The 17,324-nt window shown below is 38.3% G+C and overlaps 1 protein-coding gene across 2 annotated transcripts in view; it reads left to right on the top strand.

Annotated features, from left to right (window-relative positions):
- LOC121949302 (aryl hydrocarbon receptor-like) overlaps window positions 1–17,324 on the top strand; it is a 57,665-nt gene that overhangs the window by 1,140 nt on the left and 39,201 nt on the right. Inside the window, exons 1-2 of one of the 2 annotated variants that reach the window (XM_088083543.1) lie at window positions 4,563–5,238; window positions 10,872–11,059. In XM_088083543.1, the coding sequence (XP_087939669.1) occupies window positions 5,198–5,238; window positions 10,872–11,059 (229 nt within the window). In that variant the 5' untranslated portion in view covers window positions 4,563–5,197. Of the gene's footprint in view, window positions 1–4,562; window positions 5,239–10,871; window positions 11,060–17,324 lie in introns of those variants that run through there. The other variant, XM_042494957.2, reaches the window with a different exon arrangement.

Raw genomic sequence — 17,324 nt, 5'->3', positions numbered from 1 at the left:
AATTTGTATTTTCTTGAAAGCAGTTACATAACAGGCCCCTTTTCCCCAGATGAGCCCCAAACCACAATTCTTAAATGATGACTTACAAAGCCACAACCCTCATTCATTTTTCAGTAGTTTATTGTTTTCCACTGCAAAGGCACATTTTAGGGTTTGTAGACAAAGAGCCTGCATGCTAATGTAATATAAAGCTCTTTATATGAATTATTTCCCAGTTCTCTTTGAAAGCATGTCCCTCTCATTTAGTCATGCTTACTTTTTTATTTCCTTGGAAAAATGAATACAGTTAGAAAACGAGTCCAGGCAACGTGATGTACAAGTAAAAGATCAAATAAAATAAACCCACGCATGTTATCTGTCCAGCTCCAAACAGCCAACAAATTACTAATTATTTTGTTAGGAGAGCAATCACAGCTAAAATGCCCAGAGTTAGTGAAACCAATTTGAGAGTGAATATTGAGTTTACTTTTCTTACACGATTCTATGGATTGACATTAGTCAGTTGTTTAGCCAAAATAGATAACATTTGAGGTTCTGGGTTAGTCAACTTATCAGTTCTTCTGGCGTGAGTCATGCATTAGCATGCCTGATTGATAATAGACACTGATAAAACTGATAATAGACAGTTTACTGCAGATCAGACTGACAAATCCACTTGTCTTTTTCCATGTAAACAGATACAGTGAGTGATTGTTTTTGTCGTCAGTGCATTTTTTTGGTGGACTACACTTCATTAATGCATAAGCTATGTTGGCTTTTTGCTCACATAGCTTTAAGAGTACTTGTAGCAGACATAAGATAAGACAAGATAAGATAAGATAAGATAAGATAATCCTTTATTAGTCCCACAGTGAGGAAATTTGCAGTGTTACAGAAGCTATGAGGCACAGAATAAAAAGAACAATATAATAGCAAAAATAGAAAAAAAAATACAAATATAAAAAAATAGTGAATATTAAAAAAAAAGGTGCAAAATAGTAACATAAAATGACAAGGTGCCAACAACTCACAGTCTAGGAAAAAAAATAAATATATAAAATCTGTACAAACAATATATACACTAATTGCACATGGAGGATAATTGCACTTGTGTAAAAATTGCACTTTTTGTGTAAGTCCGGTTGGTCGGCGTGTACGTATGGTCTACTTGGAGCAGTGGGGCAGTTGAATCTATGGTTGTAGAAAGCTCATCAGGCTCTCCTCCGCTCCTCTTCTCTGAGCAGGGAGCAGAAACAACACATGCTGTAGTTGAACACAAGATGCGAGATTGTCTCATACTAAGTAGGGGAGAGTGGACGAATGGTGCGCTCCGTATTGTTATGCACAAGATTAAAACATCTATGTGACAGCCAAAATTGAACAAAGGATCAGATTGCTTTTTTTAAATATAGCAAATCTTGATCAGTGACAAAATGCCTTGATTAGCCCCGAGTCTGATGTTTAAGATCAGATCGGGACATCGCAAATCAAACAATCACACCGCTAACTACATCAATGTGAACCTTAACTATGCAGTACTTGTTGTAGTTTACTGGTTCTAAGAACCACCTCGGTGTATAATACCTGGGAAGACATGTGGCAGCTTTTTTTGGGTACATTTGTCGAAGCGGAATTTGGTTTGGAAGAAACACTTTAACAGTCCCACATCCACAAGCCTGATGTGCTCCTTCCAGTCTGAATGGACTCCTCTGCTGAGTGCTCGGCTCCCCTGCGGGCCGACAGGACGACCTTGACTAGCAGACAGACACAAAAGACCACAGCTCTCTTTCTTCCTCGTTGTGTCGTGTTTAGAGCATGAAAAACACATTTACAGCTGTGGTGGCGTCTGTCCCAGGGGACACGCAGTGTCTAAACAAACACGAAAACCTTTCTTGTCCCCAACCCAAAACTCCCGGAGGAATGAAGGGCAATACCTACAGATTTCTGCAGTGGTGTCTACAGGCAAAAAATCCAAACAAACACATTGTAAATTCAAATTCAAAAACAAGCCTTATGAATGAGAGATTCATGTAAATAAGTGTTAAACTAATGTTTTTGTTTGTCTTAAAACTTGTGATCTGAGCAGCCAAAAGCTGAAAAGGTAAGGCGACCTGGATCTAAAAGTGCAGCATAAAAATATGGTTTAAACTGGACAAAAATGTGGATTTATGAGAGAGCTTCTGGTGGAAAACCACGATGCAGATGCACGCGTTGACCCTGAGAGCTCAACACTCTGCAGAATTAGAAAACAAGCAAATAAAGAAACATCAACTCAGCAACACATGAAAACATCAACTTAATACGCAGCACGTTTACATATACATTGTGTAGTTGATTTTTAAGTTTTTTGTCAGTTTGATGTTTTAGTTTGTCATCAAATTGCTGTTTTAGTCTGTCGCAAAGCTGATGTTTTCGTGTTTTGTCAATATGATGTTTTAATGTGTCGTCAAGATGTTGTTTTGAGTGTGTTGTTAAGTAGGTGAAGATGTTTTTTCATTTCCATGCGTTTTCTTAATTTGCTTTGTGTTGAGCTTTAGGGGCCACAGTGGTCTGCACTTTGACGCTCAGAATATCAAGGGCGTAAAGTAAAAAAAAAAAAAAGCACCTTAGTTATAAATTGTTCCTCCGTATGTTGTTGTCATCTATGAAAAGACTCAAAGTACACCGAAGGCAGACTAATTGATAATCAAATTATTCAAACGGCATTTGTATAGAAAGAGAATCTTTCTATACAAATGCTGTTTGAATAATTTGAAGCTTTTTACAAGCTTCAAATTATTCTTTTTATAAGTTGTTGAACACTGTAGGCGCTTTTCACTGTATCTATGAATTAGACACTAAATAAATGTAGTCGACTACAATACAACCGATCAGCATGTTGGCCTAGTTTTCTTCCTCCGTGTGTTGTGGGGGTCTTCGGCACCCTCAGGGAGTCTGATCTGGTCATGTGACTCAATGTATGCATTTATAGACATATCTGTCTTTGTCTGCTGTCACAACACAATTGCATCAAACCTCTGCATCTCTTGTTTTCACACAATGTGACAAGACTGAAGTCTCCCCGAAGGCAAATAATTTGAATTACTTATATTTCATTTATTCTGTAAACTGTTCAGTTATATTTTCTGTGAAAGTAATTTACCAACATTAAGGGAATTTATGCTTGTTAAATGCATTATGTCTTTTCAGAGAGATATTGGCTTAAAGTATCTGTTTAATGTACCATCATGTGATATACCTCACATATGTCAAGTGACATGCATCACTACTATAGAATGCTACACATACTAGAACGCTGCGTTTTAAAAAAAACCCCGACATGATCGACTTTTAGTGTTGTTGAGGAAATCAACAGCAGTCTCCAAAGGTTTGATCTATCCCCCCTCCTCCAGAGCTTTCTCGCTGTTTATGCTACAGCAGTTGCTTAGAAACTCAAAAAATTGTTGCCGCCCGCTGCGTCTCATACTGCTGCTAAAGGGTGCTCCAGTACATGATGAGATCTAAATGAGACAGGGTTGGACCTGCTGGAAAAAGTCAGCCCAATATTCACTCTCTTTTAGCTCTATTTTTGGTCCCCACCCAACCTAATCTCACAGAAGTATGTGAAAGTAAGTGCATTTGTTACTTCCACAGTTTTCTAGTCCACAAAACACCTTGTCTTTTCCCCGTGAAGCTCCGGCACTGTTTTGTGGGACAATAAAACTTCACCCACCTTTCCATCTGCATGAGGGTGAGCAGATAATGACAGAATTTTCATTTTTGAGTGAACTATTCCTTTAAGTTATTTCAGAATTCTTATATTACCTTATTACTGTTAATTAATAATTGTTCGACTTTTTGATCTATGGATGAATTGCTGCTCTTTTTTTAACTGGTCTTGTAAGATGTCCCTGGGTGCTTTGAGAGGTGCCTATAAATGCAATTTATTATTATTATTAATATTATTATTATTATTATTATTACTATTAAGTTTCTACAGAAAATCGCCAGTTTCTATGTGGAGTGGGTTTAGCTTTTTTTTACTTAAAAACAGCGGCAGCTGAAAATGAAAGCGGTGAGATTGAGCCAAATCAGTTGTCGGCCGGACTATCAAACAATAATTAAATAATTCTCATAGGTTTGCATTGGAAGAAAAATAAAAATTAAAGTTGCTTTAAGATCTAATTCCCAATAACACTGTTGCAGATAAATTATCATAATTTTTTGCTTTGTGGTGATTTCAGGCCGTCGGTTCTTCTTTTTTCCCAGCACAGGAGCAAAGATAAACATCTCTGCAGGTAAACGTCCACAGAGAGCTCTCCTGGATGTTGAAATGAATTCAGTTACCTTATTTAAAAGTCTAACCCCTGACCCACATTCAGCACGGGCCACCGGCAGGCTCAACATAAACCGTCGCTCATCTGAGCGCTGATTGGACGGCGCGACTCGCTCGGGGACGCGCCGGCGTGGACACGCTCGGCCTGTGTTTCCAGGAGACTCTCCCCGTGCCCGCGCGTGCCTCCTGCCCCGTGCTGCAATTTGTAAGAAGCTTCTGGAGCGCGCGCCCGTGCGAAATCTGTGTCGGGCGTGCCCGCCGGTGGAATGCGCGCACCCGGTGACCCCCCCTCCTCCCTTGCAGCTCATGTCCGGCGCTAATTGGAGTGCAGCACTGATGTAGATTATAAAATGTAAATACTTGAAGCTTTTACTGCGTTCATTTTAAGTTTTCAGTTGTATTTATAATTAGAGGGATGAGGAGGAGGATTTCTCTGCAACCTGCGTCTTTTCTTTCATAATTTCATCCTTTTTTTTCCTTCATAAGGATGGAAACTCAACATCGCCTTTTTACTTGGAGCAACTTCATCTTTCCGTGAGGGCTGATGGGACAACAACTGTATTTTCGAAATTGTCCTTATTATTATTATTATTATTATTATTATTATTATTATTATTTTGGATTGGATTTTACTGCGTCTTTTTTTTCCTCTGCAGATTTTGATTTAACTCTCAAGCGGAGCGGCCCATAAAACGCAGAAAGCGTCCCGTTTAACTTATTTCGTTCATTGTTTTTTTTATTATTTTTTTTTATTCGTTGTATGGGATTTTTTTTTAAGAATGTGTTTACAGTCTTGATCTGGAGGATTATAGCAGAATTTTGTTGGTGGTTTACATGTAGCGGAGAAAGAGGCTCTGTGTGTTTCTGGGGGATTCATCAGAGGCTTATATAAGAAGAGCCGTCATGTATGCAGGACGCAAGAGGAGAAAACCAGTTCAGAGAGCGTAAGTTTGTTTTATTTGAGTTTTTATTGTCAGTTCTTATGATATTCACTCTTATTAAAAGGTAAAATCATGATGTCAGTTTTTAAAACGCACAAACCTTCTCCAAGTAAATAGCTTTAAGAAAAGAGTTTTCTAATCGATTTAAGAAATAGATTTATTTAAGATTCCGCTTGTTTTTTAACACAAACTCATTTAAACGCACCCGCGAGGCGTTAAAAAATGTATATTTTCTTACAGGATATTTTTTAGGTTCTATAATGAAAAATATGTGGAAATTTTCAGTGCGTTGTAGATGTGCACGGTTGCTTTAATGCCTGCGGATTATTGCAGGCCTGCAACCGCGGCCTGATTTTAACCTTCACCATTTCTCTCTTTGATTTCTATTCAGAGTATTTTTTTCATAATATGGCAAATATTCTAAAAGAACACAAAAACAGTTTTTCTTTTGCATTGTTTTATTAATTTCGAAATGTCACTCGGCCGCTGGGACCCTGATGCGGAGTGTTGCGCCATTTTCTGTCAAAACGCCCTTCAGAGGATCAGAGGGAGCTTTTTTCTCGTCAGGTTGTTGTGATTGGCTTGGGACATTTAATGATCTATCATTTCTTCATAAAATTGTGCATTTTTATATTTTTATTATGCTAGAAATAGTAAAAACTGGCCCTATTTAGTCTATTTGTATTTGTATTTTTTTAGATGGAACTGTTTTTTAGGTTTTGACTTAACCGAAAAACCCCACAAACATATTTTTTTCTGACATAAACATTTTATTAAATCCTAATCAGTAATGATAAGAACCTCCAAATTAAAAATGAACATTTTGACATTAATAGGCAAAAGTCCGAGCAGCTGCAGTAACTGTTTTGGTGTGACATCATGGTCAGACAGCGTCAAACTGACGCCATTTCCCTGCCAATATTTTATAAAACAATGTCAAACATGCAAGTAAAATACAAACGAAGACAATGCATCCAAAGCAGGCCTTTGATCGTCTTTGTTCTGTGATGTGATCACATGTGACTGACTTTGGAAAAGCTCCAAACTGTGCACAGTAAGACACAACAGTCTGCTGCCTGATGAGGACATTATTGTGGACAGTATGTGATGCTGCAGCTCTTAAGTTTTACTCCACTAAGGAAGTCATTTTTCATAAAAGATAGGTTAATACTTAAGCAACTCTGAGGGAACTTTAGAGGCATCTGGTAGCTTATATGACACTTGCAAAACTGACACACAAAGGGATAAAAATTAGAAACTTGAGAATAAAAACACACAGCAGTGAAATGACATTCACACCAACAGGACTACCACAGAGAGCTGTCACTATTACATGGGTGTATTTTCAGAGGGGGACCGAGGGGACATGGCCCCCTTAATATTCAGAACATGTGCATTTATAAACTATACAATGCTGTGCAAAGGTCTGAGGCCACCTTAAACTTTATTTTAGCAATGTTATAATGATCATGCATATTTATTTCTCAGCAGCCTTTTTACTAAAATACTACCAGAAAATACAGGAAATACGTATACAGTATCAAAAATGCAAATATTTCAGAATGAAATGACTTCAACAGGCTGTAGTTGCACATCTTGAACTCTCTGAGGCAGACAGTGTGAGATTTACAATGCTAATCATGTTGTGTATTTACACCTGGTTGCATTTCAGACATGTCCAAAGCCCAGTTTTGATTGTTTGAGCTACATTTTGTTATGGTTGTACGATTCCATGTGCGACTGTAAATACTGACATTATTCCGAAGACGACAACAAAAATCTTTGGTGGCCTAAGACTTTTGCAAAGTACTGTAAATAAAGTAAGTATAATAATAATAATAATAATAATAATAATAATAATAATAATAATAATAATAACAACAATAATAATAATATATTTTACCCTCTCAAAAAACACATTACAGCAGCAGAAGACTTATATTTTGACAAGATTAAGCATATTTCTACCATAAATTTATGCCAAAAAAGGCACATAAAATCACCAGAATGAAGGACATTTTTTGATGCTCTTTTCTTTCTTTTTTTTTTTAACTTACTTAACTTTAAGTTTTTCCAATCAGTGAAAACGGTGCAGTTTGAGTCACAGGTGATGTTTTCAAGTCTAAACCCCCCTCCCCATTCCCACCTTCAGTTACGAGGTCAGAATACAAAAATACATGTAAATTAAATTAGCAATAGTTGAAATAAAAACTTGGAGCTCAAAATATTTTTGGTAGAGCATCCCCAAACCTCCTGTGTCATACGTGTCCCCCCAATGTTGAAACAGAACCTACGCCTTTGTGCTATAATTTACAGTATGTGCTAATGGTGGTAGTGCAAATGTAAGCTTGTTTTATGGTGAAGGTATTGCATATGTAAACTGATTAAATTTGCTTTTCTTAACAGTACACAAATATTGAATATTATAGATAACATTAAATCCAAATTAAAGATAAATATACAAACAAATTTGCAAAAGTTATTAACCTGTCATGAAACAAGTTACAGACAGTGAGACCGTTCCCATTTAAAATGCTTTAATCTGGGACAAATTTAAGGCAGAAACTGATCTGCAGTACACGATAATTCCTAAAAACTCAGCGTCTGCAAATGTAGGACTCACGAAAAATCCCCATAATCCTCCTCTGTGACGAGACAGACTCATGATGGACTAAAAATGTAGGTGAGACACTTTTGGGTATAAAGAAGCTAAAATATGACAGAGTGGATCAGATTTTGAGGAGGACTGAAGATTCTGAGTTGTGGTTCATGGCAAGGCCTTTAATGTACACACTGACACACATTGATTGATTAATGAATGTTTTCATAATTGATTTATTGCTTGCTGGCTGCTGTTTTTCCAATCTGAACGTGTTGCTTTTCTGCGCTTATGGTATTTTGTGTCAAGTTTCAGTTCATCCATAAAAACAGTAGAATTTCAATTATCCTGTTTCAACCATTGTGAATCCTCATTGGTGACTGAGAGTTTAGAGCTCTCCATAATCTGAAATCTCAAAATTGAGCAACTGTTGGTTTTTTGGATTGGTAATCAGATTAAATAAGTAGTTTGAAGGCATTACTTTGCACTCTGGCAATTTATGATATATAGCCGATGTGATTTCATGGCATCATATAATTCTGTTTTTATGGGTTTAAGTACAAAAACACGACACCCAACCAAATGAACATGCAGACCTTTCAATCATGTAAAAAGGGAAAATTAATAAATAGATAAATATGGAAAGAATGGAAAATAAATGATAAATAACTACATAGAAAATAAAATACAATCTTTAAATTAATGAATGAGGGGGGAAAAGAAATGAGTGGTGGAGTAATTGAATAAATTAAACTAAATTAAATTAAACTGAATTAAATTAACCAAACTTAACTTTATTTAATTTAATTTAATTTTATGTAACCTTTTTTTTTTTTTTTTAACTTTTCATTAATTCAATATGAAAAACAAATCAAAACACAAAACACATACAACATACAGCACGTTGGAGATGTCACATACCATATTCAGCATTCATGCATCTTATAGACTGAACAGTTAATAGAAGAAAATAAGTGGTGTAATTATTATGAAAGTGCTTGTTTATTGCAGTATAGCACATGCACACACACACACACACACACACACACACACACACACACTGAAGAACATCCAGCACTGCAGGTCAAGCACAGTGACATCCATCACTTTACAGTGTAAACACATCTCCGTTCATATTCATGTCCAGTGATAACATGTGACAGTGTGTCGGTGTGTATGAGATAGGAATACAACTGTATACTGTCAACTCTTATTGCTGCCATATTGTTGATGTTTGTGCAAACAAACAAAAAGTGAACAAACATAATCCAAATTATTAATTTTCGGATTCAGTTAAATGCTTCTTTACATTAGTTGTGGTGTGAAATGACTAGAAAATAAATAGAATAAAGACATGCTTTTTTTTCAACTGAGAAACAAAAAATTCTTACTTTTCATTTATATAAAGGTTTAAATGATGTAAATATATAACTGTTGTTATTACAGTCAAAATTGCGATTTAATACATTCAGCTATCAACACAGTTAATCAGTTAATCACATTATGTTAATTCTGGTGTATGTTGTTTACATACTGGACTTGCTGCTTTAACCACATCATGTAACTTTAACTTGTAAGTATGTGCAGATTATGGGCTTCTGGCCAGGTCTGCAAAGAGTCCCACTACGATTTATGATCAAGACATACAAACTCTGTGGTATTTTTGCTTCTTTTTGTAGTTGTTATGCAATGTTTTGTGGTGGTGTTTTGTTTTGTTTGTTTTTTTCTTTGAGGTAATTTTGTGTCTTTTTTGTCGTTTTGAGTCTCTCTCTGGTCGGAAAGTGTTAATTTCACATTTGAAGTTTTGCAAGTAAAGGCCAGACACTTGGGCCCCTGGACTGGTGCCCAATAGGCCGGTTCAGTAATCCATCCATGCTTATAACTTTGTCGTTAACTGCTCTGGTTTAGGTAGTATTTATACCTGAATGATGAATTCAGTTTGATCATTAGTAACCTATTAGCAAAGGTAACGCCCCCTTAACACTATATAAGTGCAGGTGTGGTGTCATGTGCACATATTCTTGCAAATGCCCAAGAATTGGAGAGATACCATTTTAAAAAACAAACAAACAAACAAAAAACAGCTGCAATAGGAAAAGCAATAAAATAGTCTTAAACAAAATGAATGTGATTATACAGAGTGTAAGTACTGGCTTTACAGGAAAATAAAAAAATGTCAATTTTTATCTAGTTAGTGTGTAAAAACACACAAATGTCCTTTCTCACTTTGCTGTATATCAGTTGATTTAACCTAAAGTTTGGTATATTGAATTTAAAAATGCAAAAATTGAATCTTTTAATTCCAAACTTACCAAGGTGGACAGTAACAGATAATAAGAAGTAACAAACAAATATACACCTGCTCCTTTTTAATGTCCATTAACCCTTATCTGCCCCTTCCCATAGGTCTTTCTCCAACTTCTTTTCTATGTCTTGCACATGCACTGTAGAATTAAAAGAAAAAAAGAGTATGAAATACAAATTCATGTCATATTGCTCGCTAAGTTGAGTACCTCCTCCCTGGTCCCAAGCATAACATGTCCTGCAACGTTCATCCTATTAACAGAGGATGAATCTCAGAGAATGTCAATTAAAGAATAAATCCACTGTTTAATAGAAAGAGTGTTAGGCAGTTGTCACCCAACTGCCAACATTTTTTTCAGCATGCTGATAGCCATAGCAGCTTTTGAGTATGGCTAAAACTCTGCCTTGAATCCTCATTAAGTAGCAGACATGCAGGAGGATGTTTTGTTATTTGTTAAAAAAATTTGAACTGATGGACCCTCCCATATTATATTTAAGAAAGTCCCAGATTGATTTAAATTACACAGGGTACATGTTTATTTCTGCCATAAAGTTGGGCATTTAATCATCGGGGTCTATGGGGATCAACTCTGTTTTGGAGTCAGCCTCAAGTGGCCATTAGAGGAACTGCAGTTTTTGACACTTAAGGACTGGTGTCATTTTTCAGCCTTGGAGGTTTGGTGGCGGCTCATGATTTAGTTGTAACCTTTTTTTCTTTTATTATGTTCATCAGGGTGAAGCAGGCACCGCCTGAAGGAGCCAAGTCCAACCCATCTAAACGGCATCGAGATCGTTTGAATGGAGAGTTGGAGCGGTTGGCCAGCCTGCTGCCTTTCCCCGAGGAGGTCACCGCCAGTCTGGACAAACTCTCCATCCTCCGCCTTAGTGTCAGCTACCTGCGGGCCAAGAACTTCTTTTCAGGTAAATTTACTAGTTATGAGAGTCATTGAATCCTAATGTTTGCCATATAACAGCAGTGGCTCTTTGTGTTGTGTGGTAGTGTTCTCTGTTGACAAAAGCATGCAATACTGCTCATTTATCATATAGTCTTGTGCACAATAGCAGTCACATGGATGCATTGATCATGTCTGTCACATAAACTTGTTTCCATTTAGTGGGACAGTTTGGGGGACATCATTTTGTGTGCTATGAAACTCAGAGAAGATCAATATCAAATTAATGAGCATGTGTACGTGTCCAGCACACACAGAGAGGTCTGCAACATGCCGAACTTAGCTTAGCACAACAACTGAACGCAGAGGGAAACTGCTAGCCCAGCAACATCACATGTTAAAAAAACACCTCTGCAAAAGCGCTGCTTTTTGTGAGTGTGTGTCTGCGAGAGGCAGAGAGCCGTAGGAGAGAGAGGAAAAAATAAAACGCCAAAGCCAGTCTCTTGCCGGTGGCTAAAAAAAACAATTTATACTCTGTGTTTATAATGAAGTTATTTTATACATTTTACGTGGAACAAACCGGGATACATCAGCTATATTCAATTCATCCCCTACCCCTAAATGAACATAGCTATTTTCGTATGTCAAGTGTGCACATGCCTTTTACATCTACGGCAGAGCTGTATCTTTAAGTGATAAATTCAAACTTGAGAGAGCAGGTTAAAGTGGGTGGCTGTTCCTAAATGCCCTCGCTTTACAGCTTTGGTCCCTCCGACCATTACGAGGATGTCACAGCAGCCGAGTTGCTCGTCTCTGTGTTTGTGCTGGATGTGTTTCCCCACATCTCACAGCTCATCTCATCAACCAGAGATGTGGAGACCACCACAGCAAGAGAAGAGCAACCAGCCACCGCCTTATTCAGATGATTTCATCCGGGGGAAAGGCCCTCAATATTTCATTGAGACCCGTGTGTGTGTGTGTGTGTGTGTGTGTGTGTGTGTGTGTGTGTGTGTGTGTGTGACATCACTTATTGGAGGATCAGCAAATGGAGCTTTGCTTTGACGTTCCATTAAAACTATGCGCTAAAGCATAGGACAGAGTTGCATGCCAGTGGATGGATGTGTACGGTCTTCTCTACTATGCAGAGTGAAGACATTGTTATTTTAGGCGGTGATCTTTCAAAGAGAATGCTGCAATGCGGCCGTCGGATGCTCTTGAAGCATGAATAATTGAGAGAAACCCCGGAGTTTAAAGAATTTATGAAATGGAGGCAGAGCAATGTTTGTTTAAGGCAGCGGCTTTTTGAGATGGCTGTTTGGGGTGAGACGGACAGGATACAGCAGCGGTGATATGAGTGTGTTTTAGGCCGATTTCGCAGATGCATTCCATATTTTTATTGTGTGTGTGTTGGTGTGTGTGTTTGTGTGTGCAGCTGCTTGGTTCATATGTTGTGTATATGTAGAGTATGCCCCGAGGAAACAAAGTGACTGGAATCTGCAGCTTTGTTTTCCTCTGACTAATAGCTATTATTACCATTTAATCAATGCAAGTCATGTCTATTATTCCCATACAATAACATATGGAAGTATTCGCTGGCTACTCGAGCTGTCAGAATGAATTATTGATAATGGATTTCAGTACCAATAGGTCAAAGTGTAGCCTATAGACGAGCCCTCTTGTCTAACTGCATTAGCCTACTTCCTGGACAGTCTCTAAGTAATTAACGAGCTCAGGGCTCTTACATTAAAGAAGCAGCTCCGCAGAGAGAAAGCTGCGTGGACCCCAAGGGCCCATCGCTTAGGGCCGCCTCTGTGGTCAGCCATAATTGTTGTATGTAAACAGCGCAAATCCTGCTTGTCAGAGGCGACCGAAAGTGGGTGGTCTGCGGAGCGATGACTTAGCTCCAGTACACTCTGGGAACGCTGCCACTGCTTTCAGCTCTCAGCTCTGTTTGGATGTTTAGAGGAGCTGTTAAATGCCAAGGGAGGCTCATGAAATATTAAAATGCATCAGAATTGCTTTGTGTGTTGGAGAGTTTACTTGAAAAATCATTTTATTGTTTGAAGTTTGTTGCATCCAAAAACTCATGGCCAAGGCTGTGCGTGTTGCTGAATATGTGGGAGCTGAACAAAGCCCTGGCAGAGCTCGGTTAATCTGGCTGACAGTATTATCCAGCCCAGCTGCCATCTTTGTTATTGTCAGGAGCTACAATGGGCTCGTCCCTCTCAGCCAGTCTGAGGAGAGGGGCGTTAACTCTCTTAAAACCGATAACGCCGGGATCACCCCCACTCTGGGTGCGAAGCAGCTCTCAGCCATAAGAAGCATCTTCGCAGCTGTTGTCTGCCTTTTGGATCATTTATGCTCCATGCGTGACAGCAGAGCTGTGATCATTGACGAGCTGAATATGGAAATTTGTCTGTTAATCATTGTGTGTCCCTGGAGGTGCTGGAGCCCTATGTTGTGCTTTACTCTAATGTGCCATGTGCAGCTGTCAACAGCAACATAATTCTGCAAGATTTACACTTTGAGCTGGCAGCTTTACACCTCATCACTGGTAGTTTGTAACAGTTCTGCACCGAAAGGCCACAAGCAGCGTTTCCAGCATTGTTAATGTTGTCACAGATAATTAAGTGTGGAGAATCAGTGATACGCTTACTATGATTGGTATGTTCGCTCCTTCTCATCCATGTGTGGCGTAAATTTTACCGTCTGTGTTAAACTAGAAACACTTAAGTCAACAACTGGTGGTCAGATCATCATAAAATTTGGATGTCTACAATTCTCTAATGATTTAAGAGATGACTCCTCCAGTATTTTGTTCAAGTAACTTGAAAACTAATGGCCATATTTGCTGCACACATTCATACTCTTCAGGGGAAGAACATTTTACATCCTCCAGTTAATTTGCAGGCCAACTACTATGCAAGACTACTATTTTTAGGAAAACGTTGACATTGTATTTTTCTGCAAAACACGTTACATTTGCATTTGTCCATTTACATCATCCATTTATATATATCCATTTATATCCATTTACATATACATATATATATATATATATATGTATACATATATACATATATATACATATATATATATAGAGAGAGAGAGAGAGAGAGAGAGAGAGAGAGAGAGAGAGAGAGATTAAAAATGCTGTTATCAGTCTGATAAAATATCGTATCCATTTCTGCATTCTTACATGCAAAGAGAAAGTAACCTTTTCCATCATAAATCTCCATCATCGCATCTGTCTACTTATTTATGGAAGGACCATCTTAATATTTGTCTTTCAAATATAGTGGAGTCAAAGTAATAAGTTTCCCCCCAAAAAAGAATACTAGTAAATTACAGATACCCAAAAACTGTACTTAAGTACAGTACTTAAGTAAATATACTTCGTTACTGTTCACCACTGCCATCAGCTCTGGTAGATGAGCAAAGGTCAGTCTGGATTGGTTGTGGAGGGAAATCGTTACGGTGAGAAAACTCTGACAAGATCCTGAATGACACAACTAAGCCAATAAGGGCTCTCATGGGTTTCTTGGAAGAGTCCATTGCCTGTAGCCAAACGCCTCATTTAACCCTTTTCCTTTTCCCGTCCGTCCTCATGCACACCCAATGCCTTCCTCTTCTTTTTCATCTTCTGCTGCTTCTTACTGACTCCCGATCCCTTTTTCTTCTTCGTCTCTTGTTTTTCTGAAAAGGTTCCCTGAGTTTTTTCGAGGCAGGCTGCAAGAATAAAACCTGCCATCACGTGACCGCTGTTGCATAACCAGCACTCTCACAGATGCATGTCAGATGGTCATTATTGTGCTCTGAGCATTAGATACCACTGTAGTTCACAGTTTAAACCTTTAGTGGTAGTGGACATAAAATCATTATTAATCCTGTGATTTTATCAGCACAGCATTCCTGTTGTTAAAGTGAACCGCAGCTCTTTGAGATACTCGCTATTGTAAGTATAGATGGAGATTAAGAGAAATAATCCCTGCTGTGACTCCAGAGGGATTCATTTCACTGTGGTTTGGTGTCGGCTGTGTGTTTGACACTGCGGGACAGTGTGGGACTGCTTTAAAAGTGGAGCCCAGATTGTTTGAAGTTTTAGCAGTATCGCAATTAAAAGTACCTGGAATATTTTACATCTTTTTTACCTGATTTCCACTAGTGTTTGATGTCAACACACATCATGAGGTTGTAATGTTTGCCAGAGGACAAAGTTCAGCACAGTTTACATGAAAGTGACATTAATTATTGTGTAACACTATTAAAGCAATTGTGTAACGTAGAAAAATGTCACTTGTATGTACAAACCCACAGAAAATGATCACCTGAATCTGCAGCTCCCCTGGCTGATGATTTTGTTAAATGATTATGATATTTAAACAACTGCTGGGTTTAGGTGGTTTACTCAGAAAGCTACAGTCTTTGCGAGTCGATTGATACGGATCATTTCAAGATCTTTACTGCTAATTTCTCCTCTGCTCCAGTTTCTTAAGCCTGGTATACGTTGTGCGATTGTGGGCTTTCCCAGACGAAAGATAACCATCGTGACAGAAATGTGGAGATATCTTTGGTTGTGCTGTTTAAACAGTGGTCCTGTGCAGTCTTGAAATCAAAGCCAGCCTGGGATAAAATTCTGACAAGATCAGAAATTTGGGATGACCATCTCACTCTGTGACTGCTGTTGCAACCTACGTCTGCTAACCCTCTTTTCCCCAGCCATGACCACATCCACATTCTCCTCCTCTTCTTTAGATTTTAGGACATACATAAATGCCACTATAGCAAGGGCTTGATTTGTTTGTTTACATAGGTATGCATAGGTGGATGACGCACGCTGATGTTGTTTTGTTCTTGCATATTGATGTCAATGGACGTAGGTTGTGGCCTGCGATTCAGTAGGCGATGTCATCATACATCCTGCATACATCAAACTGTAATCTGCAGGAAGCTTTACACTTGTCTGCTCTGAGACAATTGCAAAGCCTCCAGCCATCGTCAAAACCATCATCATGTTTTCTGTCGCCAAACCACACACATACACACAACGCACTCACTGAGGCGCTAAACTTCCTGTGATTAGTCTGAGAGTCCAAACCATCTAAAAAATGTTTTCACACCAGAAACAAACCAAACCATTGTGTAGTTCCTTTTGGACTGAGACCATCTTCCTTCATCAGAAAAAGTGGCAGAGTCTGGATCATGGTCCCGTGAAAGTTTCATACCTGTAGTTTTGGTTTAGACCAAATTGAAAAGTCCAAAAGTACAAGTGAAAGGGCCTGTTGAGAGCATCTGGCCTGCCAAAGGGCCTAAGTGGACTTAGTTTGTGACCTGGCCGCCATGTGTACAACAGGCAAGCAAAAAAACAAGCACAGCCCACCGACTGTAGCATTTTACAGCTAAACAGTACACTAAAACATGTTTCTGATAACATATGAGTAGAAAAAAGTCAGTGCAGTAACAGAATCTTGATTTGTATTCGATCAGTGCTGCCGCAGTTCACCAGCAGTGATTGACATGAGAGACTCAGTTTTGATGTTGTTTTTGTTCACATGCTGCAAGGCCATTAGGCAGAGGAATATGATTTAAAGATCTGTTGTGATATATTGACAGTTTCAGCAAATATGACAATGTTATTTTTACAAAAGTTACCAGCTTCAAGTTTATATGGTAACTATATAATCCAATTTTTACCTAAACTCTTGCATTTTTGCTTGAAATTCTCTTATTGTTTTTAAATGATCTGATTTCTGATCTGATTGTCCTCATCGACATATGGCAAAATATCAATCCCCAGTTGACCGTGTTGACATTGGCACACTTTTGATTCTTTTGTTTTACATGTCCTTTCAGCGGCGGTGGAGGAGAAATTAATTTTTCAGAAGTTTCCATAAGGCAGACCATTATATCTATTATAAAAGCACTGGCTTCAAACGTCTTCCATTAATAGAGAGACTGCAAACATGGACCTTCACAGCACACACATTATGCAACTCCCGCTGGATCAGGACATGAATATAGAAAATGAATTATGTAAAACACTATTCTGATCTGAGTAGAGCGTGGCCTTGTAGTTGGTGTGGACTAATTTAATAGAAACTACACTAAAGCAGCATCCTGCATCTGTTGTTTTCCTCCAAAGTGTCTCTTTTGTTAGATGTTTTATTGGCAAATAATGCAGCTGAATTCATGTCAATCATTTCAGATTAATGTGCTGTCAGTTCGTCTGCAGAACGTGTTGCTACAGGCCTGATGTCTGAGAGAGAATGAGGCCAAATAACTCAGTTTTAATG

This window comes from Plectropomus leopardus, chromosome 10 (genome assembly GCF_026936395.1).
Source record: "Plectropomus leopardus strain MGB_pleo_1.0 chromosome 10, ASM2693639v1, whole genome shotgun sequence".
Taxonomy (NCBI): domain Eukaryota; kingdom Metazoa; phylum Chordata; class Actinopteri; order Perciformes; family Serranidae; genus Plectropomus; species Plectropomus leopardus.
Note: the sequence above shows the minus strand (reverse complement) of the source record. Positions and strands in the feature narration are given on the sequence as shown.